We start from the raw sequence: 19957 nt of genomic DNA on the forward strand, positions 1-19957 counted from the left end.
ACTATGTAGATTCCCTAAACTCTTGGTAAGAATTTAGCTTAAAATATATTATGCATCCATAATTGCTCCTTTCCAGGTGATCTGAGTGTTAAAGGTTCATTTCCCTTGGAGGGACCCAAACAGGATGAATACTCAGCTCAACAAAAAGCTGACCAACTCGGTATCAGCAGGGAGTACCTGTGGTTTATTTTAAAATGCAGATTTAATAGGCCCTTCTGGGACTTGCAGGGATCAAAAGTGTTTCAGGGCAAGAAGCAGGCTGGTCTCCAAAGGGATGAGCTGCCGTCAGTTCCAGTACACCCAGCACTTCAGAGTGTGAAGCAGGAGTTCCAGCCTTGCCACAGGTAATTATCTAGGACCTGGTCTGCAACCCAAGACCAAGTGACTGAGCTGAACCCCGGCCCTGTGCAAGGCCTGAGCATGGGTTAGGCCAGCATTTGGGGGTGGCTGGCAAGGCCACAGCAGCACGCTCACAAGCAAACTGTGCACCCGTCAGGGAAAACACTTAAGTGTCTGCTCTGCCCTCCACAGCTTCGCCTTACGGACACAGCTGGAGTGTTTTCACAGTCCTGAGGAGGCCTCTGAATGCAGCCCGTGTTCAGAAAAAGCAAGAATCGCCACCTGGAGGTGCCTCTCTCTCCTGATTGTAGAGAACTTATGCAATCATTTTCAATTAACAAAACTTTTTATTTTTTTTTTTCAGCTGAAAAGATAGAGTGAGATTCATTTTTAAGTATATGCATTAAGCTGAAGAGGCTGAATACACTAGGGCTCAATCTGCTGTAATAAAACCTGAAGAATATGAATAATCAGGGAGGAATAAGTAGCTGCTTAAATTCTCTCTGCTGCCAAAGAAATACCAGCTGGGGAGGACAGGTTAAGCCTCCTGTTGGGTATTTGTGTTACACTTAGGAAAACAAGTTTGCTAATACTTAACAAAAAGGCTGGTAAGTCCTTTACTAATGGTTCTGTTTAAAAACTATAAAAAAGTCAAACATCTGACAGATTCCAAGTAACAAAATCTGGGAATTCCAGGAAACAGAAGTTATTTTGCAACCATTGCTTTGAAAAATGCAGCTGCCTTCCATCCTGTTTCCCTTCTCTAGTGATAGAATTACAAACACCTAACTGAAGTCATATTAACAATTTGGAGCTGTTGTTTGACAAGGTCTGATGAATTCTGTTTACTAGGAAGTATCAGCTAATGGAAATCCCACTGTATAATTTCATGAAGGAGATAGTGACTTGGGATAAAAGCTGGTTAGTCCATTTTATGTGTGTGTTTTGGGGCATGTACCAGAAGAGAAGGGAAAGACGGATTTTTCATCATCATTCTTTGTTCCATTGTATTTCCCATTCTGTTTAATCAGTTTCTGCTCCTCGCAGCATTTTGCTTTGCTGCCATCCTGCAGAAAACCCTTGGTAGGTCATAGGTAGCCTATTTTTCACAGTCACTACCAGGTAAAAATGTCTTACAGTTGCTTAGAGCTGGGGATCTTTATCAAGAATTGCTACACTCCAATTTGTTACACCACTGATTTGATCTTCCTTTTCTCCAGCACCATCCAGCTCTTCTAGAATTGCCTGTCCTTCATACAACCTGGACTTCTTCCAATATCTATTAATCTTTCGAGCTGAAGAAAAGAACCAAAGCAGTCAGCAAAGGGTATGATAGCATTCACCTCCTTCAATTATCCTCACTTCTAGATCAAAAGTTTCCTCACTCTTGTTCTCCTTATTAATTACAGGCAAGAGTGAGCCAGATATTAAGCCCGTTTCCACCAAGGTGTATGGAGGAAGGGTTTTATGTAACTACCACAGTTCAGACATTCAGTTTGAAGAAGCAGGTGCTTTGCTTAGTTTCAGCTCCCACAGAGGTGCAAACTCAGCAGGTGATGTTACAACACCATTTTGATGAAGCTAACAAAAAGGTGAAAACAGTCAAGTTGACAAAACGGCTGATATTTCTATATTCTACAGAAGTTAAGCTGTAACAGAGGCTCGGACCTTCGACTTTTGTAGCTGGTTCACCCTCAACTTAGTATCTTCAGCAAAAATACAACATGGATGAATAAGAGCCCTTAGTATTGTAGAAAGATCTGTGCGAAAATTATGAACATTTTTATTCTCATGAGCACACACACCTCTTGTCTTTAGGTTGCTGGCTTCTCTTTTGCTTATCTGTTTTAGAAGAGGCCCCAAAGGCTTCATAATCCACAGGAAGACATTTTACATAGTTTTGGTGCAAGTTCAAAAATTTGTCTTGATTTACTCAAAAGCATATACACCCCAAACACAAAAAAGATTTTATCTAGGGTGATTTCAGTACTCAGTGTCTTCCATGCAAAACTCTTGTAAAGAAATTTACTTGCAAACAGGTCAATGTTTCTTATGTAAAGAAATTATTCCAGTGCTTCTGTACCTTCTCACCTCTATGATAAAATTAATAACTAGAAACATGAACAAATCATCTGGCAAGTCTGAACTAGTTTTTATTGAAGGTTAAGTGCAGTAGTTTTCAAACTGGCAAAGGCTTGTGCAGCTTTAGCTACACTGCCAGAGAAATTTAGGGACTGTCAGCAGACATAGAGAAGCTAGAGTAGGGAATTTCACTAACAAAGATTAAGATTTCAGTTCCCTTCAGGGAAAATGTAGCAACACAAGCAATGAGACTTGATAAAGAGCGCTGTCATCAATGGACTGGAATCAAACAATAGGTAAATACTGGGTGGATATAATCACTCTGACCAAAGTTTGCCATGACTGTGAGATGCTGATTTCTCACGGTTAACACACACAGCCTCCTGGATTGGACTGTGCCATCTTTAGGCAGAAGTATGGTCCTATTGCACAGTGTGATCTCCCTCCTGAAGAAGGGTGTAACTCCAGTCCCCTGCATGTAATGCCATATTTCCTATCAGTGATCCTATACATGGATGCCCCCACCCCTAGACTTAGACTAGGCAAGCCTCACAGCGAATAGCAAAATGGATGGAGCACATTTATTCCAAGAGAGATAGATAGCTGCCAGTCGGGCAGCTGCCATACTCATGTTCCCAGTTGCCTTTTTGTGTGTGTGTATGTGACTGCTCTTGCCACAAAACACTTGCAGAACCTTCCTGCGTTCCTTTTTACTTGCTGGGCAAAAATGTGATTGCTGGCCAGTGTGTTTGCATGGACTGACAAGTCAGGCGGCTAAACAGATTTTGCTTTCTCAAAAGCAGCATTTATTTTCATTTTTTTCCTCAGCTGCCAGTTTTCTGGAAGTCATAGAAAATTATTTATCCTCAAAGCCTTTACTTCCCCATCAAATGAGGTTGTCTTTGTAAGATACACTATTCGCTATACAGAAATGTGAATAGAGCCAGAATTATAAATTTCTCCGACATCAGTCTCATATCACACAGAGCCTCTCTAGAGGCTCAGAGGTCTCTCCTACCTCTATAATTTTTTGAAACCTATCTCCTTGCTAATGTCAGGACTGCAGACATCAGAAGGCACTCACAAAGACCACAGGCTACAGGTTAATTTTGCCTCAGTCTTACAGAGGTGGGGAGTACATCATCTCCAGGTACCCAAGGCACTGACTGAACATGAACAAACCATACATTAGGAAACACTGCACTGAAACTACCTAGAAAAATTTCAGGTTTTCCTCTTGTTCTTCTAATCTGATTATTTCCCCAAGACACAGAAGAAAGGATTACCAAAGGGTTGGAAAGTTGTCGGAAGTGTTCAGAACTAAATGCCCAGGCGTTGGTAAAAATACAAAAAAATGACCAGCAAAGAGGCAGCTGCCCCTACTCTCCTTGTTCCCTCCCACTCCCAAGGAAATGCTGGCATCCTGCTGAAATACCATTTTAGCACACCATATTTCTGCTGTTGTTCTCACAGATAATGTAGTCTTCAAAGCACTAAAATGTGCAAAACTTGTTGCGTACAATAAAAACCTACAGGCACCTCTTCTTCTCCAAGAAAGACAGCTCAGTAAAATCCTGCTATAACAAGCAATAAGAAGAATATTTTACTTTCAAATCCTTCCTCAGTGATACCCACATCATAGATAAAACAAAAATAACAAATGAGAATCAAGTGACATTCCATCAGTGTTGACTGTACTTTTAACCAAAATATGGACAACAAAGATAAAATGGTTTGAAGAAGCACATTCAGATTTTATCAGAACAATCTCTAGAATGCTATTTAGTCAAAATCTCCACGTTACAGTTTAGCACTGCCCTGTAATTCTATTGAGCAGTGCCCACTTTATGCTTGGAATATCTATATTTAGAAAGAAGATTTTACTATGAAACATAGGTTTAAAAAGCAAAACATGATTTTTTTTTTCCAGTGTCCTATATAGATAGTTTAATTATTCCTATTTAAAGAAGAGCCATGGATTTTGACTTTCTTTTTTAATTATATCTATATAACTTGCAGTTGGTAGTCTACAAAGAGAGATGTTTTCCACATATGATAGGACACATCCCCCCAAATACTAGTACTTTGGAGCTAAAACAGGTAGCACAGGAAATTATTGTGGAAACCTGATGACAATTTTGTTGTTTCAACACTTTAACTAGAATTTCACCTACTAATGATGGAAGGATAAGAAAGAGAACACTGATTTGGATTTTTAAAGTTAATGGTGATAACATCTTGCAGCTGAAATTGCACTGTGGGCTGAACTGGTATTCTCTTCTTGTCCTATAGTGCTAAACCAAAGCAAACAAACAAAAAGATTTCTCATTTACATGGTGATAGGACCATCTGCTGTCCAAGTAATCACCCAAAATAAAACAGTCCTTCAGGCTCTGTGCTGGCTGGAGCAGCATGTGTGCAATGCACACACTGATTGAATTCACCCACTGCGAGGAGAGAGGTTGCTTTATGTAAGGGCCTGCTGTTTTCTCTCTCCTTTTTTCTTTTTTTTTTCATCTTGCTGGCTATGCAGCGTTTCAGTGCTCCCAAAGGCTGTTTTATTTTTTCAGACTATCTTTAACCAGAGACAATCTTGTGAGAAAAGTCTGTAAGGCTAACATTACAATCCAAGCAGAAGAGCTAGTCACACAAAGAGAAAGGCTTTCCGAAGCTTCAGCTCATTTTAAAGGACAGTTAACATTCATTTCTGCAGTTTTTCTGCTATAAGCAAATGAAGAACCTCATTCCGCATTCCACTGAACACCTCAAATCCCCTTGACAGTCAATGAACATCTGGAGTCCAAATGAATACAGAATTAATCCCTAAGGCTGGACAGCAAAACAGGTCACGATCCATCCCTACTACTAAAGCCACCGTGGAAATCTTCCAGCAGGTCAGCTGAAACCAGGCTGCACTTCACTACTGGTTTTATAACGCAGGTTTTATTTTAGAACCAGCTACCCTTAACCAGCTCTTGCCCACAGCATAGCACTAGCATGGCTATAAGTGCAATGACATAAAGTATCCTGATAAAACCTACAATAGGTAGGTTCATCCATACTCAGTAGCAGGACATTCTTCTAACCAGATTCTTAGCACCCTTCACTCTCCCAAGAGTCTTCAGAGGAGTTGATGGTACTCAGCTCCTAGGGCTTTTAAGCCTTTCCTTTTCCTTCAATTGGGGGGAAAAAGAAAAAAAAAGGGAAGGAAACAAAGTCAACAACACAACACACACATGTTCTCCTACACACACATAACCCCCCCCCCAAACAGAGGGGGGGGAAAAAAAAAAAGGAAAAAGGAAAGTTTTACAAGGTGCCAATCTGGAATGAAATGGATTTTTGAACAGACAGTCATTTTTGGCACTGTCAGCAAAGCTTGGGGGTGGCCCTCTGTCCCTCTGAGCCTTAATGCCCTTTTTACAGCAGTCATTTAAAAACGTCCCTCAGAAAGTTCAGCTGTGCTGCTTCCGACATGACGTTCACAATGCTGCTGAATGGACTCAATGGAGAGATTCACTTCCCTCCGTCTCAGTTCCATAAAGCACTATACATTAAGGATGTATTCCATTTGGCTTTCAAGTAACATTTTTATGGTCTGCGCAGATCCATGATTATTTTCCCTTTAAAAAGAATCAACAGAAAACAGAACTCTCTGTTGGAGAGCATGGAAATTACAAACTACTGGATCTCCCAAACCGACTCCCATGATCCTCAGGCAGAAGACTGGATTAAAGGGTCCTCACACGGTTCTAGCTGCATTCTCAGTACACCACTTTTATGAAGAAACCAGAGCTGTAGAAATTCCTCCGGCATGGCATGGAACCCAGAATCGGGCAAGACGTTGTCATAGTAATGATGGCTAATAAACTTCCCGTGAAGGTCCACCGAGAACGGCCAGAAGCCGTAAATTGTCACTTCTTCACACAGACCAAGGGCAGCACTGACTAGGAAAAGTCCCGTGGAAAGTCGTTTGGCGTGTATACCTTTATTCTTCCAGAACTTGCCAATGTCACGCAGGAAATTGGGGTTGGCAAAAAGGACCGTCTGCTTGGCACCAAAGTCCTCCAGGGTGTAATAGACACGTAGGGAAGGTCCCGTCCCCGTCTTCATCGAGAAGGCTGGCATGTAGATGTAGCTGTGGTTATACACCTTCACACTGTCCACAAATGCTTTTCGAGACCACAGCAGGTTCTGGAACCTGTAAAACAACAAGGAAAAGCAAGCTGATCACACACAGGTTTTCCCAGTCATTTCAAAACTCAGCTAAAAGATGCTTTTCATACACATATTTACAATTACCTGCACACCTTTCTCGAGCCCAGAGAAAGTCCAGACAAACTTCTGACTGTCTGACACTGCCTCTCTTCTACAACAAACCTGAATAAACAGTTGCAAACTATCTGGTATCCTGCTAATTCCAAAACAAAAAATGTTTCTGATTTCATCTTTTCAAAAAACCCTGAATGAACACTGACAGTTTTCCTGAAAACCAATCATTTCTAGTCACATTTTTCTTTTTGTCTAAACGCCCAACTTATTTTTTCAGGCACAGGATTCTTTAAAAGGTATTTTAACATCTGTGTCATTCTTGTTTCTTAAAGGCATACTCTAAAAGAATCCAAGTTACATGCTGAACAAGCGATACCAAGAAATATTTAAACAGAAACTCTGAACTTACAAAACTTGTAAGGCTTGTAATAATTGTTTTTGTTATGCCTGTATAGTGATTTAGGTTGTGTTACCATAGTAGTTCGTTTTTGTTCTGGAACTGAGAGAAATCTCAAAGAACATAATTTGTTACAAACAATAAGACAGAAATCAATGAATTGTTTAGCATAAGTGGCATGACAAAAATTTAGCAACAGGCAGCAAATAATATTCAGAGCTAGTGTTTAAGATGGCACGATTTACACACTGAGCAGGCTTAAAAGCATCTGGTATTTGTAGTGTGCGAGGTAAAGGAGAGACTAGTTGGCAACTATGAGGAGGGCAATGTATACATACGGATTATGTCTCTAAATATTAGTCTTCTCATCTCTTGATATACAAACTACATCAGGTTACAATTTGGTGCATCACTAATAGCTATTTGCTGAAGTCTATCTGATTCCTGACGTTAGACTTACATACTGCTCCAAAGCAAGTATTCTGTCAAGACTGTAACTTTCCTTGCCATGTGCTTCTGGATATTCCAAGACGAATGAGACATTTGGCAGGAAATCCTAGGCCATTCACATACACCAAAACTTGCACTGATGTTTGACCTCTCCTGACATCTGTCACTAAACAAATCACAGTTCAGTAAAATATTAAAGCATTTCAAAAATTGTGTCTTTGGATGCAACTGATGCAGAGGTCAGCCAGAGTCATGGCAAAATGCAATGCCTAAACCACAAACCTGCTAAGTAAGAGGAAGACTTGCTGTCCTAGGGTGTTGGCTGCATTGGAGGGTATCTTCGCATGAGAAAGTAACTGTGATTTACTCTCCATAATTTGCTTTCTTTCCAGAGTCCCTGCAATCTTCAGAGCACCAGTAAGCACTCCTCCCTCCCTTTACCACATGACAGTATCTATCGCCCTCAGCATGCAGGTAAAGTTTACTACATTAAAAGTCACTTCTGTACAAGCCTCACATGCAGTCCTTCCATTGCAGCTGGGTTGCTTTCCCACACGTGATCTCTAATTTTTTTCTCAGCTCCCAAATGCCCCTCTTGCCCTTTTTGCTGCCTCCTCTCCCTCAGTTTCCTGCAGCTAATGCAAACGTGTCATGACTGATTTCAGTCACACATCAGAGGAGTCAGAACAAGAAAGCTGAGACGGCAGCACAGGATTTTTTTTCCTTTCTCTGGTACAGGCAGAGAGACAGGTGTGAGAATACCCTTTTTAAAATGGTTACGAACAGATCAATTTTATGTTTGAAACAATAGCGAGAATCACACACAGAGCAAGATACACAGGTTTAAGTAGGATGCCAGATGATCTCATGAAGCACCAGATAAAATTCAGCTGAAACAATTGTCAACAAAAAAAAATACAGCTTCAACAGCACTGAAATGTCTCAGGAATATGTGCCAGGTTTTTTGAAGTCTTTGCTTTGGTAGAAAACTCAAAATATTCCTAATATGTTGAGAGGTTTTGTTGACATTTTCAACATGCAATATTTGGTCCCGATTTGCTACAAAATTTCCTTCACATGGGAAAAAAGCTGCTTTAAGGCTAAACCCCTGAAATCTGCCTGGGTCTTCATGACTGTTTTGCTCTGCAGATCTGCTCCTACTGCATGGTGCTATTTGCTAATATAAACAAAGCCACTGCCTTCTAAGCACAAAATCAATTCAACCCAAACATACAAAACAAACAATAAAAATAATTTCATAATTTATTGCATTTGGCATTCTTTTCTGTAGAAATAACCAAGACACAGCTGAATGTAGGTGGCCAGCCAAGACCAAGGTGCCCTGGCAGAAATTCATTGTTCATCTGTACCTTCTCATATGGGCCCTCTCACTCCATTACTACCAGACCTTTAACTATGTGTTCCCGAAAACAGGCTTTACCATCCTTTCTTCCAAAGGACCAGCAGGACAACCTGCCAGATTATGAGTTATATGAGCTGTGTCCATCCTATTAAACTTGTTCCATTTCCATCAGGACACAGTCACTGAGGGGGGAAAAAATATCCCTAGCTTAATACTTCCAATATTCACCTAGGCGCTCAGAGCCTCAGTATCCAAACACTGTTGTAATAAGGTAGAGTAAGACCAGCAGCAGGCTTTCAGGCTGTCACTCTCCCCATAATCTGGGACATCCACTAGGAGGTGGGCGATGCAGCTTCAGAACTTCCTTTCACAGTAAAGGGAACATGAGCTTGATGTGATGGGGACCCTGCACCTTGGCTGAGAAGGCAGAGACAGATCCTCTGTCACTCCTGCAAGCCAGATTCACCATGTCCTTTCCCACTTACAGACAGTTGACAAATTTCCCTTCAGATGGAAAATAGTTGTGGTCATTCTAAAACTGCATTTTGCAACAAATTTACCAATCACAGAAAAGCACTGTGCAGCTCTAAGATGTATACGTTAAAACTGCACGCACACAGTCATGGAGGACCAAGGACTGCTTCTGAATATTCATTTGCTATCATTGCCACAAGGCATTTACATTTCTTCTAGATGAATCTCCCCAAATGCCTTAAAGTAACGAGAAGTGAATGGCACTGCCATGAGAGCGGTGCATGGGAGGGACTTCAGGCAGCAGGGACAGCATTCGTCATGCTACTGCAAACTGTTCTCCTTCAGGAATACCACCTCCTGGAAACCCGTGCCTCGTTCAAATGATCTGGATTGCAGTGTTGGTAGGCATTATGCCCAGTTCGACAGATGGACATTATACAGGTGGCCAGGAGCCCATGTAGAAACATAAAACATACTGATTACGGCTGGTCTGATGGCCTAACTCAGCCAAAAAGCTGGTGCTCATCTTGCACCCCTCATGAGGGGAGATATTAAAAGCAAATTGAATTTTCTGTTCCCTGTTTGTAAAAATAGGTGTTCTGTCCAGCTTTCTGATGTTTCAGAGGCTGGTTAGAGGCTGAGAAATGAGGGGACAAATGCTGTGCACCAGCAAATTTCTAGAAATGGCACTGTAAGCTCAGGTGTATTTTCCTTTAACTCCCAATACATACAGGGAGTTCTGCAGGCAACCCTATTCCAGCGGTGGCTTTGAGGGTTCCATACAGCAGCAGACAGCAAGGAGGCTAATCCATTCCTGCCAGAGAAACCAGGAAGGTTTTCCTCTGCAGCTGACCAGCTCTGTAGCACCCATGAGCATAACAATATGGTTTTTTTTCCCTGCTTGCCCTGGCACAGATGCTGCTAGCCTGATATGGTCTTTGCATCCAGATGGGCACAAACACCTTCCCTTGTGCTGATCCTTGCCAAGCCTCCTTTGAATGAGGAGCTGTTGGTTCCTAGTTAGTGCTTTGAACATTCGGTATTCTCAGTGGCACGGCCCAGAAACTATGCAGCTCCTCCCCAGTCACTGGGCTTCAAAACAAATGCATCAAGTTATCCAGCCCCTCATGCATCTCAGGAGACATTATCTCCCCAGCTCAGCTTTGAGCAAAACACAGCTGAACTGCTTTCAGAGTCGGCCTCTGACCTTCTGACATCAAGCTGACACAAACACATGTTGGGTTACCAGCATTTAGATAAAACTGGATCTGGAATCTCCTGAGCCCTGAGCAGCACATGAAGACAAAGCGAGTTGCCCAGTCATTTGCAGTAATGCGTCCCAGCAGCTGGATGGCAGCCCAGGGAGGTGCTGAAGACTGTGAACGCTGGTGACAGCAGATCACAGCATGTTCAGCCTGGGTGCTTTAATTCTGCCACGCTCATTAATGGACAGCAAACAAATAAAATCATTGGCAACACATTTTTGCTGTCAGGTCCATATAACAGAACAACTTAAAAAGAAAAATTTTCAGCAGGTGTGTGTGGGCACAGCTACACAGATATCAGAGAAATAATTTCCTTGATACCAGCTGTAGAGTTCCCTTAAGTGTTCTAGTTTTCCAGAAAGAATGATACATGCAAGAGAAAACTGCCACAGTATGTTGTCATGGCAGTACAACCAAAGACTTAAGAGCATTAAGTGTTTTGCTTTTTGTTTTTAATCTGTTTTTAATATTCTTATTGATGTTCTTTAGCAGATATCTGGGGACAGGACTGCTTTCTGGTACTAAGAGATGACTTCCAGTAACCACAAAGAATGTGCTGCAGTGACATTGAACTAACCTGCTGGCAGATAATAACGGTGGCATTTTCTCACATCTCGATTTCTTTTTGATCTCCCCAGAGAGTCATTATCTCATGCCTGTGATGATATCCCAGTTATTTACTGTGTTGGCATTTGCAAAGTCACCAGTTCAGCATTCTGGATTAATTGCAATTTGACTTATTGAAAAAGAAAAAAAAGATTAAGTAATGAGGGGAACAGCTCAGATGTCAAAGAAGTAGTGTAATATTTTTAAATTAAGACAAATAAAGCTCAAGAGAATACAGCAGAAGGCATATAAAGACTTATGTATTTGTCCCTATGGCAAAGGATAACCTTATTAAAATTACTTAGATAATTTGATGTCAGGATTAGCCAAGAATGATTTAGAAATTTGCTGCAGCTGTTGGAATATGCTTATAGCTGGGGTCACAAGTCAACTCGCAACCACACGTATGAACCTCCACCACAGTGACAGAGGAGTTTACCGCTCTCATTTCTCAGAGTGCATTTATGCTGTCAAATAGTGATGCTCTTAATGCCCTGTGCTCTTATTCATATCATGCACTTCTTGATTATCTACCCATTCGGGGCTTTTGTAGCCAATGTTGCTAAAACACAGACTGTGCCCGAATTAACGGCACACTGGTTTCCATGTGCTCTTTCTCCACATAGGCACTTCCAGCATGCATTAGGTGCAAGTTAGGCTATTCTACTTGTCCACACAGGGAGCCAAAAACAAGCACTGAAAGTACTATAAATTAACCCTCTTTTACTGTTTTATCCCAGCTTCCCCAACTACACAAGCCACTGTTTACTTAGCCTAAGGACAGCTACCTGACTTGAGATTCAATTATAACCCCATTAAAGTCAAGAGCAAAACCAGCTCTGATCTCACTGGAAGCATGCTCAGAGCTTCAGGCAAAAATTTCAGGCCTGCAATGCACTTCAGAGTGATTAGAAAAGGTATGAAGTAATATGAAGTAGTTATGAAGAATTATGTAAATATGAAGAATTATGAAGTAATCATAAAGACTTATCATTAAACCAATAAAATTACAGATGTCAAACATTTTCCAATCATGCAGGTGGCTTTTATTCTTGTGGTAGATCCCCAGTGATTTGTTTAATCTCATTTCAAACAGCTTCAGCACAAGGGATTCTTCCCTGTTCTCCTTGTGGGTCCCTCCACAGGCACCATGATCACCCAGTCAAGAGCTCGTGGCATGGATGTGGTGATGCTATTCCCATCTTTATCTTTTCTTTGCCCTCCTCCCCACCTCGTCTGATGTCCTTTTATGGATCCAAAGACCTCAAATCTTCCACTCAGACTCTCAGCAGAAATACTCTCTCCTCTTCGGGTACAACTGTCTCCAAAATCCACTGCAGCTCGTCCCTTAGGTGCAGCCTGCAGCCTGCTGACACCCCACGCTACCTCTTTCTTATGGACGCAGGCTTTCACCTTCTAAGCACCTGTATGTTCCTCCTGTCTCTGGTCTCAAAGATTGAAGAGAAAAAATTAGCCTGATTCTCCTTTTTATATGCCTTTTCAATGGTGTTTTCCAGGTCAGGGATTCTGGTTACTCCCACCACCAGCTCCAAAGACCCAAAGGCATGGAAAACACACTCTTTCCACAGTGACTGCAGAGTGCATCTTTCTTTGCTGGCCTGTTTCTTAATGACATGCTGTCCTTAGCACATGACCTTCAAAGTAATTCGATTCACTTAAAGTCCAGTTAGGCAATGCAGAGGTAGGCTCTAATCCCCATGAAGAGGCAGGCTCCCCTTCTGACTGAATCCAGTATCAATCAGGGTTTTTTTTAGACCTCCACCCGTTACTGCTCTTATGCTGTCACTCTGGGAATACTATATATAGTGCCAAGGGAAAGCTGACTCTCTTGTTTTTGAATGGAACACAGAGCTATCCTATACACCAAAGCAATGAAACATTAAAATCAGTGTTCACTGGTATTTTTGAACAGTGTGTGATCCTTATTCTGCCAACTCAAATTAGAACGTGCTTTTAATAGCTACTCTTTCCAAAACCAGCAGAGCTAAACATGAATTCTTTCTGTTATCTGACAGCTTGAATCTTAGCTTTCAAAAGATGAGCTGTTCATCTTAGTTCGACTCTTTGAAGATTATGGCTGCTGAAGTCACACACAAGTGGAAGTAATATAACAGGATAGGAAGAACAGCATGGCTGTAAACTATTTGCATTGTCAAAATGAAATTGCTGCCTAGTATTTCTAAGTCTTCTGAATACTTCAGAGCTCTTACCGCTGAAAGGCTGGAGGATGAGAACAGAGAGAACCAATGAAATCAGCTAAAGAAAACAGTTAGAGAACTAAGCCTGATATCGTTAGCACTTAATTTCACTGGACTGCATGACAGAGTGAGCCTGTAAGAAGAAACATAACCAGATCACACATTTTCTCAGGTTTTAATGGGAAAAAGAACTGCAACAAAGCCCAGGAATAGTCTTGAAGAGATTTACTTTTGATTAACATGAGCTCCCTAAGACAGTCTGCTGTGTCTTTGTGACAGCAATCAAACAGGAACAGAAGAGTGCAGAATCTCCTGTACTTCTAGGTCTTTTATCGAACTCCTGTCCAGACATATCTCTGGAGATCATTGACTGCAATAGCATGGCAGCAAATACGAAGACAATAACATTATGCTTTCCTGTCTGTTCATGCTGGCCTTACGTGTGTTTTAAGCCAAATATAAAACATACCAAATGTTCACAGCCATAAAAGACCTATTCATAGCTGACAACACTGGCTGGCTGGTATACTTGACTGCTTGCTAAGTCTTTTGAGTTTTCTCTCTAAGCTTGTGCCCTCCTTAGCATACAAATAATTTGCAAACATCAGTGAAGGTAACAGCCAACTATATCCTCTCTTCAAACTCCCAGAGCTCTTTCCAAAGAGAACGGGGTAGAGAGAGAAAACAGCAATATTAGGCTTAAATGTGTTTTATTTTCAAAGACACTCTGCTACAAAAGTATAGACTGAAGAGAAATTATTTGAAACACTAGATGCTTCGACAGGCATTATGAGAACAACTGTCACTAGGATAGTACATGTATCATTGGTGATGCCTGAGGCTATGCCACATGGCCTGCAGCTGGAGCACAGATCCCTATTAAACAACATTTTCAACTAAAAGTTTGTTAATAAAAAACAATTCAGACTCTATAGGAATACGTGGTGAATCTACCATACTTTAATGGAGCAAAATCAATTAACACAACTCTACAACATGCAAAAGAAAATCTTTGTATTTCCTCTATTAGCTGCTCCCTCTGGGCAACCTCACCTGTTTAGGCATCCTTAGGGCAATGACCATTGCAACTGAGCAATGAACTAGTGGCCATCTGAGTATAAACAGAAGAGGTGATAAATTGCTCTGGAGCAGTTAGATTAGCAGAAGCCAGACATGAGGCTATAAAGATGGAAAAGAGATAGACAAACAGCAGGTCAACAGACAAGGAAGTCCGTTCCAATCTTTGGCATATGAGCTCATACCATTAGTAAAATCCCTGGGAATGAGCCAGAAGAATTCAAGCCAGCCCAAGGACTGCATCTGTAGACTGTAAGTCATTAATTTCAGGGAGCTTTTAAAATGTGCGTTCTGAAGAAAAATACTTTACTTTCATCTAATATCTATTTACAGCAATATTTCTTAGCAATTCTGGTGCTATTCAATTATGCCTAGAAATGTTAGTAGGTGCTTCTCGAGCTTTCCAACAGTGCTTGAGATGTGTTGGTTTGCTGCACACTAGATCTTTGAAAAAGCCCACCTTTCACTCTGCAACTCTTATGTCGACAACTATGGGAAGAGTAAGAATATGAGCACTATATTTTAAACTCTGTACATCCACGTATTTTCAGCTCAGAAGATTTGCTGATACTGGTGTAGTTTGTCAGTGCAGTAACCCCAGTGAATCTTACTTCCAAATATTTGCCTAATCAATTATTTTCCACACCCTTCTAAACAATTATTTAACCAATGCCTTCCCTCTTACATCACGATTGCCTTGATCCTTTTGTCAAAAGCCTTTATCTACCAGATACAGACTACCCCTATCCATATGCATTTATTCAAATAACCCTAGAAGTTTTACAAGGTAAAATTTCCCCTGGGCTCAACAGTGCTAACTCTTTACAAGAGCATGTACATTTATCCAGGTGTTCAATAATGTTATCTTATAATATATGGTCTACCAACTCATATCTAGTTGAATTATTTTTAATCCAAACTATTTTTAAACACTAATCCCATTTTTAACACCTTCCAGTCCTCAAGTACCAAAATAGTTTTAAGTGAGGAAGGACACACTACTATTCTTCAGCACTCATGGGTGAGTCTAGTTCTGCCAACATATTCACATCCATCCTGTATTCATATTATAAATTCTCTAATAATTACCTCAGTTTCAGCCTGCTGAGTCTCCCCATGGGCACAGGGAATGTCCTCAGTTTCTTCCACAGTTAACACAGATGCAAATAATTCAAACAGCCTCCCTGTGCCTTCTCTGAGCTCTTCTTTTATACCTGGTTATGAGTCAACCATACACATATGGCGGGAACGGGGCAGGGGGGGAGGGATGTTTTTTGCTCTTTTTTACCTTGTGCTGTTGCTGGAAGGAGGACATAGCATTAGGTTTTCATTCTTCTAGTTAGTTCTTTTTAGAAACTTTTCTGCCTGACACATAGATAGAATATTTAATCAGCCAGAGCTTATAATAAATTCCATTTCTTTTGGAAAAAACTCCAGCTTTTAGCAGGATGTTTCTCTGTTTCCATTAGTCTCCCTTTTCCTTGCTCTTTAGTGATGCCAACTTCATTTTCCCTCTACTTAAGGCTTGACAGATGCTGCTAGCACTGTGCCTCCAGTATGGTAACCTTAGGGGAGGCCACTATTTTAAGTAGATCATTTAGATATATTTTTCAAGTTGTATGGCGCCTAATGCTGAGAATGCCACTTAAACTTCTTTTCGGCATGATTAAACTTCCAAGATTTCTCCTCAACTGTTTTACAACCTGTACACAATTTAAATTGCTATAGCTAAAACACTCTTGACCAAAAGAATAAAAAATCAAAGTAAGGATACCTGACACATACTAGAGATTTTGCTAGTCTCTTCAACTGTTTTGATACCTATGAAAGTGGTAGAGTTCCTTTTTTCCTCTCATCAACTTGAAAGGAGATAGTGTAAAAGAAGTAAAAAACAATTTATTTTTTTTTCTTTTAAGGCAGTAGGAAATAAATGATATTTGCTAGAACTAAAGTAATACTTTTGAAAGGCCATATATGTTACCCTCTATATGCTGGCTAAGGAAAGCGGAGCAAAACATTCAACTCACTGCTTTCTAGTTTTCAAATTCCAGAGAAGGGTCAGTAGCATCAATACTATATTATATAGCAGCAGCCTTATAACTGTAGCTGGTGTTCTTCCCGTGTCTTGTATCTAGAGATGCTCTTATTTTATGTAATATACCACAACTCAGATGTGGTAGCACCTTCTCACATTCTGAAATACCAGGCAAGAAAACCTTTCTTTTGCTCCCTATCTCAGGGAAGAATCAATAACAAGCTTCCAAAACACGATGGAGCTTGACTCCATAAAACACTATTGGCAGGATATTCATCTGGGCAATGCAATCTCTGATTCCAGCAATGACCAAAGGAGGGTCTTTCAGTTCCTCCTGTTGAACCTCATTTTACTGGACATACAATTCTCATTAAATCAGAGAGGAACACAAGAAGTGAGTGACCATCTAAACTGGTGGTGGAGTCACCCAGCCTTCAGGCCTTCATGTTTAGTCACACAAACTGGAACAGTATCAGCAGATGACACTGATGGCACCAGCCCAGCATGCCCCTTTGCTGATGATTAGGACTGCCTCCTATTAGGTGAGAAACAGCGGTTTAAAACTCTTCAAACACAAAAGGGAACTGAATTTGGGCCCACCACAACTTCAGTGACTGAGGGGACTGCTTGTCTCTCACATAAAATATTACACCTGCCTTGGGCAGTTTCCTGAACCAAGCTCTATGTTGTTCAGCTGGAACTACTGAGTTTGATATTGTAAATTGTCTGTGGACAACTTAAACTATATTATCTGGAAGATTTGGTTAGAAAAAAAAATACATTCAGCCCTAGCTTCATTTCTTTTTATTTGCCTCGTTTTTTTACAGCAATTTCCTTCATGCAGGCACCAAAACAATACTGCGCCAGCAGTTAGATTGAAGTGATCCGCTGATACCACATGGGTTGCGGAGGAGATGCTAAGCATCTCCCCAACAAATGCTGTGTGTGAAACTAGGGTCAAACTATAAACTCCCGGGTTTGTATTCCTTTAAGCTACCTTTTATCTCCAAAACCCAAAGAACATCAGCATTTACCGATGTTCACATTCAAATGATTAAGGAAAGCAAATCGCCATCTCCTACAGAATCACAAAGATTTCTTTCAGATTCAGACAGCACAAAAAAAAAATAAGCTCATTTTCTTTAGTGCTCAGAGTAAATAATACTGAATTACAGTAGAAATTCTATCAAAGGATTTATGACAATCACATTAATACTAAATAAATTCCACACGCTTTATGCAATTACAAAAAAACCCACCAAATATGTGACAACAGATTAAATAATTATTCCAAAGTACTACTGAATAATCAAACAGGAACAAAAGCTGCCATTAGTGGCTTGTCTCCCTGAAGCAACAGTAGCACTTTACTTGAAAAAAATTCAGGTTTGTACCTAACAACCAGGCCAAAGGGTATTTTGGAGTGAGGAGAAAGGTACGGTCTGTGGTCCACAGCACAACTCAGAGACTGGAAAACAGATTACCTTAAAGGCATCCATTGGATAAGGCCAAGTTATGTTTCAGAGAAGGCCAAATTATGGGTTTGAAAGTAGCTGTAAATGTCAAGGCTGTCAGCAGCTCGGAAGAACCTGAGGTTAGCCATGAATCACACAGGACAAACAAGAGCCAGGGCCATAAACTCGCCCTCAAGGAAGTGGTTACAGTCCCAGAAGGTTTTCAAATGCTGGAAGGATCATTCAGTGATAGGTTGCTGTCGCTGCTAGACCTCTAAGTCCCTAGCAGTTCAGTACACCTATTTCCAAAGCAGCTAATCAAACAGTAACAGGGGTGGCATTTAGCCTTTTGTGTTACAGACAGGAGCTGGAATAGTTTGTACAGTGACGTGCAACACTCGGGAGCTATTGCTGAGGTTTTTATCCAGAGGGTCTATCCAGCTAATGATTTGGAAAACAAATACACTTTTTACACAAGCAACATATTTTTATCTGAATTTTCCTTAGGGCCAAAATTTCCCTTCCCTAGTCTGCTAGTCTAATAAGCCACAGTGCTCAGTGCTGCTTTGCTTTACCAAGCTAGAGTCAAGAACCCCATATATTCCAGCAAATCTAGCACTTTGCTCCTAATACCAAGTCCTCTTCAGACTTGTCCTGCTTGTTATAAAAATTAGACCATCTCTTTTACCTCCTCACGCATCTGCATTTTTTAATGTTAAAAAGAACCTGAGGAATGTCATATTTTAAAAGATTCCTGTATTTTGCATACACCTTGAAATGGAGTAGAAACATGATCAATAAGATCCTGTCTCGATGCTTTTAAACTGACACAATTCCACTGATATCAACAGGTTTACATTAACGTTCATAAAATTAGTATATAGGTCAGTCTTTATGATATGCCAGATATTTAAAGTTTCAGAACCCACCAGTACACTGCATTATTCAAGCAGCATACTGTGAACATATAACTAAAGACAATGATATTATCTGGATGCACAAGGCTATGGAGATGATTCATGCAGCATAATCATTTGCATTCCTGAACCTTGGATGTTAAATGTACCAGGAGAAATGAGGGATGGCAGCAACTGTGCTGGAGCATGAAGTGAGAAAACAACTAAGCGCACTGCACCAACGCTCTGGCAGAAAAGTCCCGTGTGTTCAGTTCCAGCAGACATACCCAGTTCAACTTCTAGCTTAATGGACCTAGGAGCGTGGAGTCAAAATCATAAACAACTTACACAAGGGCACACTAGTGCCTAATTAATTTCTTTTCAGAAAGCCAGTCAGCAAAAATAGTTCACCTGATACATGCCAACTAGTTCTCTGGTTTATTTTTCTCAATGCCATTCTCTGCAGTCCCAAGTGCTGGAGTACTGAGTAGGCACAGGGCAGATGCACGACCTAGTTCAGCTACAGTATTCCAACCACCAGGTCTCTTGGGATAGCCCAGCAGCAGTATCTTTTTCAGCACAATCTAACTTCAATTGTTTGTGAACAACTCATTTGCATGTAGTAACATGTCCATATTTCCCCAACAGACAGGAGAACAAAGGCACAGGTACAAAGGACCAGAGGGATTACCTGGGTTTAGAGTAGCTGGGTCAGGGACATGCTGCAGATGTTCTGGCAGAGCTGAGATGCCAGAAGGGAACCCAAGGAGGAATGGACAAGGGGCAGAGCAAAGAGCTTCTTGGAAATGCTGCAGTGTCAGCACTGGAAGAAATTCTGATTTCAGAAGGCTCTTTAGGAGCTTCTGGTGGCCCTGAAATGCTTCTTAATGTCCTATAACTGACATAAAACCTGTAATAAAAAATCAAATGCTACAACTGTCAGATGTTAAAAACCAAACCAAAACAAAACACAGAGGACACCAGGGACATGACCAGTTTCCCCTTGAGTCTAAACTATGACAATATTT

The 19957-nt window shown here is 40.9% G+C and overlaps 1 protein-coding gene across 3 annotated transcripts in view; it reads right to left on the reverse strand.

The window, feature by feature from the left end:
* Positions 1–1670: 1670 nt before the first annotated feature.
* Positions 1671–19957, reverse strand: part of ST8SIA1 (ST8 alpha-N-acetyl-neuraminide alpha-2,8-sialyltransferase 1) — a 143308-nt gene continuing 125021 nt past the window's right edge. For all 3 annotated transcript variants that reach the window (XM_080363239.1, XM_080363241.1, XM_080363240.1), the window contains exon 5: positions 1671–6622. In XM_080363239.1, the coding sequence (XP_080219365.1) occupies positions 6136–6622 (487 nt within the window). In that variant the 3' untranslated portion in view covers positions 1671–6135. The remainder of the gene's footprint in view (positions 6623–19957) is intronic.

The sequence above is a fragment of the Nesoenas mayeri genome (genome assembly GCF_963082525.1).
Source record: "Nesoenas mayeri genome assembly, chromosome: 1".
NCBI classification, from domain to species: domain Eukaryota; kingdom Metazoa; phylum Chordata; class Aves; order Columbiformes; family Columbidae; genus Nesoenas; species Nesoenas mayeri.